The sequence below is a fragment of the Xiphophorus couchianus genome, chromosome 19 (assembly GCF_001444195.1).
Source record: "Xiphophorus couchianus chromosome 19, X_couchianus-1.0, whole genome shotgun sequence".
Classification (NCBI taxonomy): Eukaryota; Metazoa; Chordata; class Actinopteri; order Cyprinodontiformes; family Poeciliidae; genus Xiphophorus; species Xiphophorus couchianus.
In genome coordinates this window covers 17,109,610-17,126,496 of record NC_040246.1, presented here as the reverse complement: position 1 = coordinate 17,126,496, position 16,887 = coordinate 17,109,610, and the positions used below count along the sequence as shown (strand labels likewise).

Sequence of the window (16,887 nt, the reverse complement as noted above, 5' to 3'; positions counted from 1 at the left end):
ATAGCATCATCCGCTGAAATTAAGTTACACGTAATTTCACAGTCGTCTAAATAAGTTTTAAAATTGCATGAAAACAGATTGTTGATTTATCGTTGAAGTGCTGAAGTGATAAAACATGATAACCCTCACAGAAAGCTTAACGATATAATACCAAATACCAAGAAATATAAAAGAATATTTAACAAGGTCACGCTTTTTTAAAAAAAATCATATGAATGTTTTCTTTGGGTGACCTCTTTCCAGATTAAAATTGAAAGTCGTGTATCTTACCTTTATTTTATACGACGTCCATGCACCTTCTCCACGAATATCTCTCGTCATCCTGTTCAAAACAAAAAAAATACGTTTTTGTTTCAAGTTTCCTGTCATTAAAAAAAAAAATCTTTCAGAATGGCTCTGTAACATTCAGTCCCCTCCAACCGTTTGCAATTTTTTCAATGCGTAGAACACCTGTTGCTCATTTTGTCTCTATGGGGCTCAGCACTGCCCCCTGTCAGTGAGGCACGGTACTTTCTGCCTCACCATGCGCATCATGGTGACCGCAATTATAGCCGATCAGAAAGACTAAATATGTTACACGCATTTATTAAATATATAAAGCAGACCGTGGAACGCGAACATACGTAGAAAATGTGTAATTAAACAAGTACATTGACGATATAAAGACACAGCAATGGGCATGCGCCAAGTGCCTGCTTCATTGCCTGTGTGATACCGCGCCCCTTAAGGTGAGGCAAAGCACTGCACTGCCTCACCCCGATCTTTCGAGTATTTCAACAGGCAATGTGTCAATTCAGTGATTTTGACCATGAAAATGTCGAAATTACCAATAAGAAAAACAATTTGTAGAAAATTCAAGTGGACAAATTGATTTTCTCTCATCATTGTTAGCATCTATTTTACAGTTGTGCTTATTGTTACTTACCAGGATTACAGTTGAGGCACCCAGATATTTTATTTTTCAATTTGGCTTAATCTTTGTGGAAAAAAAAAATGCAGCATGTAATTTGCCGTTTTTGTATATTTGAGGTTAGATAAAAAAAAATAAATAAATAAATAAAAAACACTATTTACCACAAGTATACAGTATCTTTGGCATTTATGCTCTTTAATATTGTGTCGAACAGACCCAGCTGTGTATAAATTCACACAATTGTAAGGACATGGTAAACCATCTCAGTCTCTCTACCTTTTTCCTCAGATTATCATTGTGGCCTATCAGGTCTTCACACAGAGGATTATTTTGTTCACTTTAACAATGAACACAAAGCATAATATAAACAGAACAGTGTTTCTTTGTGTTTTTTAACCATCATGCTGAAATGAGAAAAAGCAAACTTCCAACAGGGAAAACAACAGAACACATTTCTGTTTCTCACTGAATCCTCAGTGCTGTTTATGGCTTTATGAAAAAGAAAATACAGTGATCATTCCTAATGGATCACCACTGCAAATTTGCACTTGATACATTCAAAAAGTTTTAAAACAGATGTCCCATGAAGTATATCTTCCATTTCAGTCCGAAACAACTGTCAACAAATGAGTTGGTTAAACCAAAACTAGAAATGGCAGTGATGGTGGTTGCTCAAACAACCAGGCAATGATTGTCAACTGAAAATAAAAACCACATACACACAGAGCCAAACCGCTATGATGAAGCAGCTAAATCGCTAAACAGGAGAGGTTCTTGTTCTGTAAAAATAACATCCACATAAGATAACAAGCCACCTTGTTTTTTTCACTTCTGACAAACTTCTCATGACTTTCTTAATGTTTCAGACTGAAACCAAAGTGGATTTTCATCCGAACCTCTCCTGAAACAAGGCTGAGAGAGTTCAGCAGGAAGTCACGCTGGATGAACATACAGTTTTTTGTTTTTTGACAGCTTCTACATTTCTTATCCATTTAGAGACTCAAAATAAATAAATAGAATGAGCTGTAGCAGTGAGGGGGCCGAGTTATTCACTGTTCTCTTTGGGGATGTCTTCAGTTCGATTGGCACTCAGTTCAGGTGCTTGTGTCTGACCCATCCGCTCTGAAGCAACATCTCTGCTGACCTGCTGAATCTTCTCCGTTCCAAAGCTAACTTTCTCCCCATTCAGCAGGGGCTCCTCCACCTGGAGCTCATCTCCTTCCTCCACCTCCTCCAACTTGCGCAGGATAATGGGAAGCTTTGCATCCGTGTCACTGTTTTCCAACAGAGCGATGTCGCTCTCCTCAAAGTGTGGCAACGGAGCGCCTTCCTCCAGTTTCTTCTGGAAGTGGAGTCGTTTGTCCCGACCACTAGCTGACACTTTCTCCAGGATCTCCTTCTCGGCCAGGCGGAGCTGGACTGCCAAACAGGAGTGGAGAGAGAGATCTGGTTTCTCCAAAAAAGACCGGTCGTCCTGGAAAACCGGACAGGAACAGGATTAACTCAATTATCAATTCAATTTCACATATTCAACTCATGAAAACTGATCTGAATGATCAAAAGTACCTTCTCCAGGTGAGGTTTCTGAACTTCATGGGTAAATCAACAAGTAAACCTGACTGGATAAACTCACCATTTGTTCCAACACTTGGGAGTTCCTGGCTAAGGCTGAAGTAGAATTTAGTTTTGGTTTGTTTCCATATAAATTAAGTGAAGTTTTATCTTCTTTAAGACTTCTTTAGAACCTGCAGGCAGTACGCTCTACTGCAAAGTTTTAAAGAGCTGCAGGCAGGCAAGCTTAAGGCCAAACGCAGCAGGTGGTGACAGAATGTTCTAAGTTAATTTTCAACTTGGCTCTCAGGTCACACAGAGAAAAAAACCACAATATGCAAAGGCGTAATTAGCTTTACTTGTGAGACATTTGACTTTGTTGTATGTAAGAGATGCGGATACTTTCTATTGAAGGTTACATAATGACATTTTTTGCCTCTCTGCAAAACACTATTTGGAAAACTATGACTGTAGACACCATCTCCATGGTGAGCTGTCTCTAGTTATGCTGACAGCTGTTTAGGCTTCTGGAGGACAGACTGAGCGCTTCTCCTTGCTCTGCTGCATCCTTCTCCCCAATTTTGCATTATTTGCTGCTATTTCAACTTTAAAGTTTATGTCATTGACCTGGTCTGGCCTGTTTAGATGTGACATCTTCCCAGAGCATCGGCTGAGCTCCTGCTGCTAACAACTTAACATTGTTCTTTCAAAGAAATGTCTTTCAGTGTTTAACCCCATCTCTCTCTTACACAAAGCTATTGTCTGGGCTTCTGTACTGACTAACTATATCTGCTCTCTTTCATCCTTTAAAACTTCTTAAGTCTCAGAACTTAGCTTTTGGCCTACATATCACCCAATCTGTATGCATCATTAATTATGGATCTAAAATCTTCATACTGATGAATAGCTCATGCTGACTGACCTCTGACGTGGACTTGTAGGTCTTCAACAGGAGAGCTGCTCTGTTCTCCAGGAAAGTCCACAGTTTGATCTCATTCTCCCAGCTGACAGGGAACTCACTGTTTCCCAGGGTGAAGATCTTGTTTATAGCTCCGTCTCCAAGCAGGTAGTCCTTTAGTTCCTCTGGAAATAGGAGAAAAGACACGACTTTCTGTTAATTCAAGAAAACAACCCAACCCAGTCTAACTCAAAGGGCAGCAGAACCAGTTAAACTGCAGCTACAATAAAACTATCTTGCAAACTGACTCCTTCCTAATCCCAGAGAATAATCCCGGTTTAAATCTGTCACAATGGGCCCATTCCTCTGGACCTGAATGCTGGGTAACTGCTGGTGGAAGATGAAAGAGGAAAACAGCAGTGTCCCAGTTGTGCGAACACACTTCTTTGTCACATCTGTTAAGATGTGGTGGCACGCTTATATTCATGCAGAGGATGATACTCTCTCACAGACAGCTCCAAACGCATACGTTTTTTTTTTTTTTTTAAATTAACATGGAGCAGAAATGTGAATAATATATCATCCAGGGTCTTGAGTATGAGTCCTGCGATGAAGGAGGCGACTGTGGCCTTGTGCGACAGGGGATTTATGACATCACTGCCTTTCTGCATACATGCCGAGGAATATTGCAAACCCCACAGTGGATTGCTCCTGCCACACATCTGGTGGCCTGCCTTGATCAATTAACCAACCCGGGAACGGACTGGCGCTGCTCGTCCCCTGTGACTGTTCTTCAGCCCAGTCTCTGTCTCTCGAAGAGGAAACGGTCGCTCAGAGACGATCTCGGGGAAGCAGCGGAATATGAGGCACGTTTTATTGGTTGCGAGCAGATTTGAGGCTGTCTGTTAGACGGGTGATGGCCTGCAGCTGTTATTTCACAACGTGTTTGTGCGTGTGTCTGTTTTTCTTACCTTCTGTCATACAGAAGACTCTCAGGAAGGCCAGGAGCTGAGCTGATATGGGGGGCTCGTTACAGTGTAGAGCAAAGACACAGGAGCTGAAAATAAAACGACATCAGTCAAAAACATAAGCCTGGGATGAGCACAAAACAGCACCAGGGCCCTAAAGGATAAAGATTTCACTTTACACCATTGATTATGAGCACAACGTCCGGAGTCGTCCTCTCCTTCAACTGCCTGCAGCTCAAAAGGTCTATCAGCAATAATCCTGAAGGATTAAGGTGGATCAAACTTATTGCGTCCTCTAATACTTGAAACATGTTGGTTACTTTGGTATGTCTAAAAACATTACCGAGTGGCCACTTTATTAGGCATATCAGTTTAATAGAACAACCCACTCACATGGCAGAAAATGACAGGCCAGCTCAAAGCTTTAAAACATCTAGACAGGGTAAAGATAAGTGAATGAAGTTCAAAGTGAGCCTTAAGAGGGGAAGAAGCGGCTAGCATGGTTAGTTGGAGCGGCTGCTCTGAGAATCTAGTGGACAGATTGCTCTGAGAACGCAGAAAAGCAATAGTGGGTGAAATAATTTTAAAATCCAGGGTTGCTTCCATCTCCAAGTCTGAGACAATGGTCTTGACATGAGTTGGAAAAGGGTAGAGTGCTGTCTCTGGGTCGGGGACCAGGAGTTCAAGTATCTCGGGGTCTTGTTCATGTTTGTCTCTGTACCCGCCCCGCAGCAAATTAACCAATCAACGGCTGACTTCAAACCCTGTCTGCCCAGCCCAGATGGAAACACACCTCTTTGAGTTCCAGGGAGTAGGGAGGGACCAGGCTCTAAGTGCTAATGCAAAAACACGTTTTTATTCAAGTACAGTTTAAAGTTTCCCAACAATGTGTGTAAATCTGTAACCAAGATGAAACCAACATGAACAGCAGGTTAAATAATTATACACAGACCAAACAGATCCTGGCCAATTCCCACTATTTCTTTTAAATGATCCCTCAGCTCCATCCTCTAGCTCAACAGAGCACCTTATTTTTCTTCCCACAATATCCTACAAGGGAGGATTTGTTGAAAGAGGAGTCTGATGATAGCAGCTACTCAAAGCTGAATTTAAAAATGATCTGCAAGCAAATCTACCAGCTTAATAAAGTGCTGGTGCAACAAGGGAAATTGTTTCACTTAATTTCTACTGTTCAGATTCAGAGCGTCATCAATAAGAGATTAAAGGCTTCTGATTAAAAATGCAGAGTAGAGAATGCTGCATAAAATTATGGAGCTAATGATAAAATGATTAAGCTTCTCAGTGATGAAAGTATCGGGGCGGATGACTAATTTTTCACTCGTTGGGGTGAGAGGAGAGAAATAACGTGGATCTGCTGCAACATTTAAGTTATGTGCTTCAGTTATGGCAAAGTGGGGTCTAATTGGAAGAAATATCAATCGTTTAACAAGAAGCTAGCGGGGAGCCTGAAGCCCTCTGTGACCCATATTACAGGTTTTCCAGGTCTAGAAGGGGAGAACTTACGCCGGGATGCCGGCTCGAGCTAGGACTTCGGCTTTCATGGCGTACAGACGTTCACTCTTGCTGACACCCAGTTTGATCTTCACTCTGTCATGGGCATTGTCTTGGAAGAAGAAGCCGTTGTGGATGACGAACTCCGCATTGGACCGCGTGCCGTAGAAGATATAAATCTACAAGAAGAGAAGATTCAGCTTCAGCGTCATCCATCAGCCATTTTCATCCCAACCTAAAGGATCCTTGAATTGCATTGATAATTAAAGAGAAAAAATTCTAGGAAATTTATGGGAAAAATGTAATTTTCTTCAACCTTTAGCCTCGTCATTATGGTGCATTGTTCTAGATTAATTACCAGGACAGAAACCCAAGGCTGGCATGAGTCTCCTCACCTGTTCGTTCTCCTTGTAGTCTTGCAGAGCCACGCATTCACAGCGATCATCCTCCAGGTTGTAGCCTGTAGTGATCTAGAAGAGAACAACAACTTCCACTTATCAATCCAGTCCATTCAGCATCTACTAAATTCAATTGACACACAAATTACCCATTCCTCTAATGTATTTGTACTGTTATGAGAATGGCAGTATCTCTGAACTAGTAGTAATAACCTCCGGCTGGATTTAATTCATGGAGCTAATATTAGGATGTGTTGATGTGAATAAGAATTATCTAAGCCCAAGCCTTCTATTGAGTTCAGTGTTTGACTTATTACAGCCAGCTGTTTCCTTAAGTATAAAATACAAATGTATTTTAGTTTTAAGGTTGATTCAAAACTTTACATATGCAAAGAAATGCAAGAGTTGGATCCAATCCGCATTTCTAAATATAACAACTTGATTAGATTTGCTTTGTGAATTGGCTAAATTGATCCATCTACAAATACATTGATCTATTCACTGGTCCAAGTCTTCCTCATGTTGAAAATCTATTCATCCACCATGCATCCGTTTGTCTGTCCAGACATTCAATCCTATAAACAACTGGGGAAAATATTAACTTGTGGCAATTGACAGACTAAAATGAGATTAAGATTAAGATCAAGACCAAGAACTAGACAAAAAAAAAATAGTAGGATTTTGTGTTTTTTTGCAGTGCTATTAAAAGGAGTTGTAACATTTTTTTACAGTTAAAATAATCTAAGTTATTAAATACCAGTCCATTTGTGTGGTTACACATGTCCCACAGGGGGATAAGTGCCAGGGTGACCCGGCTTCCGTCCTCAGTGGGGATCTGGTTCTGGCGTGTCATCACCGACGACACCGCCCACCTGCGGTACACAACACAGATGTGGAAGAATTAAATGTTGCCCATTTACAGTAGGAAGTGATCACTGAGGAATCTAAAAAGTGGTTTTGTTCCAGTTTACATTAACAACACACACTGACCTGTAGTCATCAAATGTGAAACTGTCCTTCAGGGGCAGCTTGCTGGCGGCGGGATGAGTCTGGGGATGAAGAAAAGGAAAAAGGAAAAAAAAAAAAACACAAATCAGTCCAAGGAATTTCATTATGCAGGCATGCTGGAGGGGGGCTGCCTGACAGGGAAGCCTAACAAGAAGAACTGGGAGTAGGGGGCCACCACTGGTGTGTGTGTGAAAGTGTGTGTGTGGTCTGTTGGTGCAGCGTGACACTCGACCCCCCACATACATCACTGTCAACTTAATTTGTTGTGGCCAGCAGCCGTCATAAATCTGCCTCATCAATTTGGGCATGAATATATGTGTGTGTGTGTGTGTGTTTGGAAGAGTGTGTGTGTCCACCAATGTCACTGGTTTCTCCGTTTAAACCCACAGGCACCATCGACCAACAGACACACTTACACTGTCCTAGTTTGATGCAGAAAATGAAAATGTAGATTCTGCTACTAAATGGTTCAGATTTTTATAAAGATCAGGATGAAAGCGAAAAGCATCCAGTAAGGTGTTTTCTTAACGCTGTAACTTTCATGTTCTCCCAACATCTAAGTCTTCCTGACATCCAGGATATCGAGCCATGAGGGGTTTATTTTCCAAAATTCTCTTCAGCAAAGAGGTCAGGACTGCATGCTGGATGGTCCAGTAGAAGAGCAGTGGAAGTGATATATATCATATATCCATGAGGTGGAAGCTAAAGAACCATGTAAAGAAAATAAAATGGGGCCAAAAGTGGAACCTTTTAGAACTCCAGATATAAACTAGGGGATTTGAGAATGACGGCTGTATATCTTAGTGTTGCTGCCTTAAATTCCTCTACATTTCCAGAACAGTTTAGTGATATTCTGCACTGGCTGGGGAGACATATGCAAGTCGCTTTTGATCTCTCTTTAAGGATCATTGACAGTAAATGTAAGAGAAATTCTGGATTTGAATTAAAGTCAAACTGGAGATTCTCTAAATACGTATTCTCTGACATATTTAGTGAAAACCTTTGTCAGATAACTGAGAATATCTTGTTATTTGTTTGAATTAGTCAAGGTCTCCTTTAATTGCTCTGATGCTCTTTGATACCACCAGCAGCACAAAGAAACACACACACACAAATATGCATATTTCTACACTTTACTGTTGACATAAACATGGAGCATCACACACACTTTTACACACAGTCTCCAGTTTCTGCCCTCCCCATTCGGTCCCCAGCTCCTTCTTTCTCACCCCCTTCTTCCTCCTCCTCCTCAGATGACCGGGCTGGAAAATTAGCTTGTCACTTTGGCTTTGAATTGAACTGACCTGAATGTACCTCGTTCTTTTGCTCCCCCACCCCACCTTCTCCTGGCTCTGTCTCTGTATGTGCCCACCATTTTGGATCTGTGAATGACTGGCTGAACAGACTGACGCATGTTAATGTGCACAGATAGAACAACCATCGCTAATATCCCACTAACTGCAGAAACATGGGGCTTTGCGCATCTAAATACTCAAACAAAGTCAAAAGTGAGCAGCTGGAAATTTTCTACAAGACCATTATTCAGTCTGTCCTGTTTTCGTCCAGCACTGTGTGGTTTGGCTCAGCCATAAAACAGGACAGGACCATCTCTGTGCAAGTCTAGGATTAGGAAATGGCCAGCCAAAAATCTCTGCAGACCCCACACATCCTGGACCTTTGTCTTCAGGTCATTACCACAGAATACTATTTTCAAAACCAAGCTGTAACATAAATGTTTTTTTCCCCCCATGAGCTTAACAGTCAAAGTGCCCAGATACTCAGCTTGCAATAAACACTATGCATATTTGCACTAATTCTTCTTTTGTGATAATATTGTATATGTAAATGTTTTCCTTAAAAAAAAAACTCTTGAGAGCAAAGTGGAACCAAATTCATACATCTTGTCTGAGAGTGGAAACTTTCTAAGTCTGAAGCCAAGGTTAAAATGATTAGCAACTCCAAATGCATGTAGAAAACCACACAACACTCACCCTCTGCTAATTACATCCCTGACAGAGAAGCATGGTGGTAGCAACATTATGCTTTGGGGGTGTTTTTTTCAAGCCTGAGGAAGAGCCTCAACTTAAACTGAATTTCTCTAAAGTGATCTGAAAATTACTATCCTTCAACAGTCCCCATCCATTTTGACTGAGCTCAGGATGTCTGGCAAAGAACATGCGATGAAAGTATGTTCAGATGTACTGCTCCTCAAGTCTCCTCAAAAAGACTTGAGGATGAATGGGCAGCCAAACATGCAGCAACTAAGTGCAGATGAAAGGAGCTGAATAACTCTGTAAATCAATATTTTTTCTTCTTTGGAAATAATTTTATTGAACTGAGTACAACTCTTATCACTTTGTCATCATAGAGTTGAGATTAGAGAAGGTGGTTTCATAAAGGTGGTGGCTTGAACACAAATCATTGTGGATTCTTTATAGGTAAACGTCAAGACTAGTTCAGAACATAATAGTGCCCTCTGGTGGAAAGAGAAATTATAGAAGTAGCAAACTTTCCTGAAAAAAAAAAAGAAAAGAAATTCTGAAGACAAAGACCAGGAAGAAAATACTATACCTGAAATCAGGGACAATGTATTCAAAAACAGATCTTATAGTTGCCATTTAAGTTTAAGTTTTCAGCAGACAGAAAAAGCCAGAAACTCTTTTGTTGCGACAAGACAAAGTGGACGACTTCAAAGAGAGAAGCTGTGGAGAGCTCTGATCAAAGCCAATTTAGATTAATAAAAAAACACCATAATTTCCTATTAATATTCCACTATCGGTTATCAGGGCCTGTGAACTGATATTTCATCAGAATTCACTGCATATGTGTCTTAAGGCTGCATGAAAGAATAAAATGAGCTTAGTTTCAGGATGTTAAAGAAGACGATTTTGAGGGGTTTAGACACAAATTAGAAATATCCCAACATAATTTATCTTCATCCCTGACAGATCAGTCAAACATAGATATGAAGTGTGTGGCTCTAAATAGGCCCTATGGTTCCCCCTCCTGGCTGTTGAGCATTATAGGAACAAAATAAATGTCATCCTCAGACCAAAGGGATTTGAGACCAAATTCTTGGTCTCAGTCTTCACACCAGCCCATCTCTTTCTTCATGTCCAACATTATTGACCAGTTTTGTTTAAACACAAACTACATGAAAAAAATAATGATTTTTTATTTTTTTTTGTCCAACTAAATTTCCAAAAGTCATTCAGAATCTCTTTGTTTAATTCAGCAGTTGTTAACTGAATGTCTAACAAATGACTCATGGTTTTCCTTCTTCCAGGATGATATCGTTTGTTTTCTGATAAATCAACTGAATGCATTTCGTACAGCCAAATTTAAAACAACCAGTTCAACACTACAAAAGCAAAATAAATCTTCAGCTGTGTGTAGATGAAGCAAAGCTGTCTGGGTACCTGAACTAGTTTGTAGAAGTAGGCGTACTGCCGTGCAGTGTTCTTGTACTGGCTCAGGACATCCTGCACCGCCTGCGTTCCCAGCAGCAGCTGAACATCATCCTGCTGGTAGTACAGCGGCGTGTCGTACTCCTGAGGCAGACTGCGGATGTACGGCAGCCAGAACGAAGAGGGGCTGGCACGCTCGCACAGCAGGTGCAGGGCCAGCGTCACGTTGCCCATGGCCTGCATGATCCGGTCCTGACCGTACAGAGGACCTGAGACACACAGTAAGGTCAACAATAAGATCAACAGCCTGGGATAAACATTTAGGAAATGCTAAAAGGATCAGGTATTTTATTTTTTAAAACATGAACAAACAATTGTTGAGCTCAGCTACAATGGACATTTTTGAATGTTTGCAGTGTTTATATTGAAAGAGATAAATGCAGAATATTTCCTATTTGCAAAAAAAGGAAACAAAAGGGCAGATTCCCTCAGGCCTCTAGTACAGTAATGTTTTATCCCAGCTGTGCACTGCACATTGAAAATAATTTCCTCAAAGACGTTTTACTGCATTTTGTAGTCAGTACTCTGACCCCCTAAATAAAAATGTAACTGCATTTCATGAATGAGCCCTGATGTGTGTAAAGAAGATCAAGCTCATTAATCACGTGATTAATTGATGAATTGCAAATTGTGGCAGGTTTACTCCAGTGTACTTCTAACTCTTACCAAGCAGAGAGTTTTGGGCTGATTCCACAGTCATCAACATCTTCCTTGGAATCCAGAGGAACAGCTCTTCTGCCTGTAAACACACACAAACACACTGGAATGAGTAAAAGGGGGAACTTCTGCCTTTATTTTACTGGTTAAACATTTAGCTGACAAATTGTCTTTTAATTCACACCTTAATGTCTCTGGTGGCTCGCAGGCCGTACCCTTCAGTACCAAAATTGGTCACTGTGAAGCCGTCACAGGATGCCCCGTTCTCCTGAGCCCAGCACATCAGATCAGGGAAGTAGTCCTCCCTGTTGCCATCAAACACCATTGACAAACCTGAACACACAAAAACAGAAAACCGGTCACATTTTATCACCTAGAAATAAATGTGTTTAGGAGATGTTGTGTCCAGTCTGACCCTTCTGTTTCTTTCTGATCTTCTCCACCAAACCTCTGATCTGGATGTACTCCTCCCACTCTTTACCAGCAGAGGGTGCTGCACTACTGCATTCTGGGAAAACAAGTTTTTGCAGGTTATGATTAAACAGTTTGTTAAGGAGCAAAGGAGGGAAAGGTCAAAGAGTGAACATACTCTGCAGCAGTTCGGAGATGAGGTTCATCATCTCCTTTGGGGAAACCACAGTGTTGGCTCCAGAGCCTGACTTCTGAGTCTTCACCCGACTCTTCTTTCCCATGGTGCTGGATGTACAACTGAACAACCGGACACGACGCTGCCACACAGCAGAACAACACATTAACAGGTCTGTTTAAATCCAAGACCATGTTCAAGAAAAACTGTTGAGAGAATAAAACGTAAGGACAGCTAAACCAGTAATTACTGTATAACTGAAAAAATGGGGAGGAGACAGGGCTTCTTCAGATTCTTTGCAAGACTGACTGCTACCAGAGATCTTACAGCCCACAGCATCACCATGCACAACAACTCTTTGATGATGCTTGGATGATAAGAGTTACAATATTTAATTTTGCTTTAGGATAAGTAAAGTATTTCTGAAATTAATTGAATTCCAAGCTATAAGAAGTAAGGAAAAGGGCAACTCAGGGCAATTAATATACCATATCCAACCCTGTATAGTGCAGAACATTCAGACAGTAAGCCTAAGATGAATATCCATAATATCCGTTTCCTCAGACAGCACAGCAGCTGTCTGAGGAAACGGTTGTCATCAAACAGTTATCAACAGTTGATAAACCACGTGGACAAGCAATGACTTTAGGGAGCTTGCCAGAGGTGTATCTGAGTTGTGTTCACTTTTCTGGGAATTGAGGCATCTGGGATGGATGATCTGTAATACTGAGGCCAGAATTAGATCTTTTTTAGGTTTTCTCCAGCTCTAGTGGCCTTTACTTGATAGTGGTTAGACAGGAAAGCAGTTTGAGAAAAATGTGGAAGACGTGCAGCAGAGGTCAACGGGCCAGGACTCAAACCTGTGGCGACATCAAGGACTGAGGCCTCTGCATATGGGTCGCGTGTTTTACCCTGCTCCATCACCGTGGCCCTATTACAGATCTTTGATGGAAAACCAGGAGCAAAGCAGAAAAAGTGCATCCAATCTGTTGCTAGCAACAAGTCCTTGCAGCCAGGTTGTCTGAACATATTTGGTTGCATCACCCATGTGAAAACTCAGCATCTTTCCTACACAAGTTCCAAAGGGATGCTGATAAAGAGGAGGTTTCTGTTATTGGACGATTCAGTCACTAATAGAAAAAGGTGGCAAATCTGGATGAAAATTTTACCTGAAACTGTGTGGATTGATATGGTCAGTTTACGTTTTTGGAGCAAGAATGAAAACATTGTTAAGTAGGAAGAAGTTGAGACAAAAAAAACCTCAAATGAAATGCATCATCGAATAGAGAGTTATTAATAAAAATACATGAAACATCTTATGTTTAATTTCTTAATTTCTATTTTTTCACACTACTCCAAATTTTTCTAGTGTGTAAACTAAGTGAATTAGGGGAACATTCTGGAGCTCTGAACGGTTGTAAACTTATGTAAATTTCTTGACAGACACAAAATGACTTACAAGAAAACTTGACTGGATATAGTTGTGCAATCTTATGCAAGAGGTCGCATGTCTCAAAGCTGTGCAAAAATCTCAAACCACCCCCTAATTTTGCAAAATGCAAATCAATCTAGTTTCTGATCTCTTTAACCTATTTCAAAATTACCTTTTTATTCAAAAGTCCATTTTTTGATTGTAGACCCTAATAAATGGAGTATGGGTGACTGTTTAAAGCTGCAGGAAGTTTCCAGCATGGAGGCAAGAAGCTAATAGCGATGTTAGCTGATTGTTTTCAGTTGTTTTCTGTCAACAAGGAATCCCCCAACTAAACTCCAGTTGATTTCAGATTTGTGCAGCTAACATGGCAACATTAGCGCCGTCAGAGGAGAGCCCTAACCCGCAGCAGGTCACGGGAAACGCCCGCAGCTCATTCATCCACTGATCGTTAGCCAGCTAGCTCTTAGCTTCTAAGTGTTAGGAGCCGCTCAAACGTAGCTTTAAATGCTTCATTGTGGCCTATATAACCCACAGGACACCTTCAAACTCGCACATGGAGCAATCCTGTACGGCTGAAAAAATACTTCGTGACACCAACCGTTATGGCTAACTCTGCTCGGTCCTACCTGTGGAAGTGACAGCAGCAGCTCCTTTTCTGATCCGGATCCAATGTTGAACGAGCCGAGCTTCTGATTGGACCAGCGTTTCGGGCCCAAAGTAAGCTGAGCTTTTGATTGGAGCAGCTGAAACGGTCGACGTCAAATAGAATGGGCTTCTAGCATTCTGATTGGTTAGTAAAGCAACTACGCTGAACTTGCTTGGAAAGCTGCATTCGCTGGAGCACAAACTCGAATATTTTCCCCTTTCCTCAGACTCTGGCATCAAAATTTTTTAAAATCTTTTCATGCGTTTATAAATAAGTCCCTTTTCTCACTAGTCTTTGTAGAGCAAAAACTAAACTCGACGGAAGGATACTGAATATAATTCTTTCTACATACCCGTTTCCAAAATACATGAAACGCAACAGTGCATGTACATTTTAAAAGTCCCGCCCGTAACTCGTTCCTATTGGATGGTCGCTTTTAGTAGAATAAGCTGCACCATAAATGGTCATTTGTCTACTAATGTGATTGGCTAAATGACAAATCAGCTAAAAAGATGTGCTTACTGTCACTAAGAAAGTCATTATTACTGTGTGGAAAAAGTAAAAGAAAGTACACACATACATATATAATAAAAACAAAAATATTTAGTATGATTTTCAGTTAGAATGCTTAGTCATTTTTGTGCAGTCCATAGGAGCCAGTATTGAGACTTGCTGAATGCAAATATATGGAATGTATTTTTTACTGATTTATATTCAAATGATGCATATTTTACTCTACAAATACTCCAAACAAGCTTTTGCAAAATGGTTCTGGGAGCAAACTGACCAGTTGTCAGTCCATTATTACACTGTCCAAATATAGTCTGCTATTAATAGTCTAACCTCACAGGCCTTCATGTTTTCTGTCCTGAATCTCTGCAGAGAGGCTGAGAGGAGAACGTGTGCTCGACTTGAGTGTTTATAGAACTCCGGGTGAGTTTTTCAGAGGAAAACAATTGTGTACTGAGGACTTTGGCCTTTTCTGATATTTAGCAACCTTAATGCAGCCACAATAAGATCTGACAGAGTTGAACTTAAGAGACTATTTTGCAATTGTCAGTATGTTTACTGAGAATTGTTAACATATTGAGGAAAGGGAAACAATAACAAAAATAATGAATGCCTCATATGCATATCTTTTGTAGTTTGTCTCAGCCTTTTGCAGGATGGATGACTTCCAGCAATTTGAGCAGGACTTCTACCAAACGGGATATTACATAGATGACCAGGGTCGTGCTGTGGCTTACTACGACTCTGAGTAAGTGCATCAGTTGGCGATCTGAATGGTTATTGGAGCTAATCTAACCCAGAGTCACAGAAGAACCAAGATATTCAGAGGTTAATGCTTCAGTCACATTCTTTGATACGTAAAGCTAGCAGCTTTATAAATTTTGGCCTCACATTGTTAAAATGTATAGTCTTTTAAACAAGTTAAATATTATGTAAAAGCCAAAAGGAATTCTTGGCCCAAAATAACCTTAAAAAGAAACTTTGTGCAACACTCAAAGAGGTTAAATCAATGTTGGACTTTTGTTCTACTTCAAAAAATACTTTAAATGTAATAACTGATGTTTTTATGATGATGACTATCAAGCAGTGCACAAAATGCAAACAATGTGGACCCTTACATGGAACAGCAGTACCCTGGAGAGATCTACCAGCCAACCATGCATTCCACTGGAACCGAGTATCTAGAGGAGGAACCTCCACTTCTTGTTGGTAATAGGCATTGTTTTGCATCTAGACCACATGAACACAAATCTAGTTGACTGAACAGATTTACTTATATGTAGTTGTAAAGAAATAGAGCTCAAAATGGTTCAGTTGGATGAGAGTGACCCCAACTGAAAACAACATTCTTAATTCTCTAAATAAAACCTACTAGTGAGGAACTAGTGACAAATTGCTAAATAACTATAAAAAAATTATGTTTTCTGTGTTGTGGCCAACATTTCCTGAAATCGGTGTGCATTTCTCCAGAACTGGGAATTGATTTTGATCATATGTGGCAGAAGACCCTCACAGTTCTGAACCCTTTGAAGCCTGCAGATGGCAGCATTATGAATGAGACAGATCTGACAGGTCCTATCCTCTTCTCCATCGCTCTGGGTGTCACTTTAATGATGGTAAGTGTGATTCTTGTGATGCAAAGATCTCTCCACTTGGACCTTTGTAACGGAGTTGTAGTTCTAACGTCTAAACTATTTTCAACACAGGCAGGTAAAGTTCATTTTGGTTATGTATATGGGATCAGTGTCATTGCCTGCATTGGTATGTACACTCTGCTGAGTCTGATGAGCCCCTTGGGAGTATCTTATGGCTGTGTGGCTAGTGTCCTGGGCTACTGCCTCCTACCCATCGTGGCCCTCTCTGCGTTTGCTGTTTTCTACTCCTTGCAGTAAGGCAGTCTAGTAGTTTTGTTTAGACTTGATTTATTTAGGCATTTGAGGATGAAAGCTGAACTTTTGTATTTTAACTTTCATGGTTTTTGTTTTCTCAGAGGCATCGTGGGAACAGTCCTGGCTCTGATGGCCATTTGTTGGTGCAGCTTCTCAGCCTCCAAGATCTTTATCTCCACCCTGGCAATGCAGGAGCAGCAGCTGCTGGTGTTCTACCCTTGTGCTCTGTTGTATGGACTTTTCACACTGCTCACTGTCTTTTAACAAACAGTTGATCAAATCCAACTTCCAGTTTCCATGTAAAGGCCTACTGTCTGTGATTCCTGCATTTTGTGAATGCCTTTGGAAGTGTGAATGCTGTTAGATATTTGCCCTCAAAAAACAGGAGTAAATGAGTGTGAAGATTTATGTTTTGTTTTTTTGCTCCAAATCAAAATACTCAGTAATTT

At 40.7% G+C, this 16,887-nt stretch overlaps 2 protein-coding genes across 7 annotated transcripts; one reads left to right on the top strand and one right to left on the bottom strand.

Annotated features, from left to right (window-relative positions):
• Positions 1-1,082: 1,082 nt before the first annotated feature.
• Positions 1,083-14,146, bottom strand: setd3 (SET domain containing 3, actin histidine methyltransferase). Its single transcript, XM_028000021.1, has 13 exons — positions 14,020-14,146; positions 11,962-12,100; positions 11,788-11,880; positions 11,557-11,705; positions 11,382-11,454; positions 10,668-10,924; positions 7,231-7,289; positions 6,998-7,112; positions 6,238-6,312; positions 5,855-6,021; positions 4,334-4,419; positions 3,387-3,547; positions 1,083-2,387 (listed from the first exon to the last, which is right to left on the bottom strand). The coding sequence occupies exons 2-13, from the start codon at positions 12,062-12,064 to the stop codon at positions 1,959-1,961; spliced, it is 1,767 nt and encodes a 588-aa protein (XP_027855822.1). The 5' UTR covers positions 12,065-12,100; positions 14,020-14,146; the 3' UTR covers positions 1,083-1,958.
• Positions 14,147-14,775: 629 nt separating this feature from the next.
• Positions 14,776-16,887, top strand: LOC114133827 (protein YIPF7-like). 6 transcript variants are annotated; one of them, XM_027999926.1, is made up of 6 exons: positions 14,776-14,972; positions 15,195-15,297; positions 15,637-15,758; positions 16,020-16,165; positions 16,256-16,437; positions 16,540-16,887. In XM_027999926.1, the coding sequence occupies exons 2-6, from the start codon at positions 15,206-15,208 to the stop codon at positions 16,700-16,702; spliced, it is 705 nt and encodes a 234-aa protein (XP_027855727.1). In that variant the 5' UTR covers positions 14,776-14,972; positions 15,195-15,205; the 3' UTR covers positions 16,703-16,887. The 6 variants fall into 6 exon arrangements, with proteins under 6 accessions (XP_027855727.1, XP_027855725.1, XP_027855726.1 ...); XM_027999924.1 differs by having other exon boundaries at positions 15,634-15,758; XM_027999925.1 differs by having other exon boundaries at positions 15,185-15,297.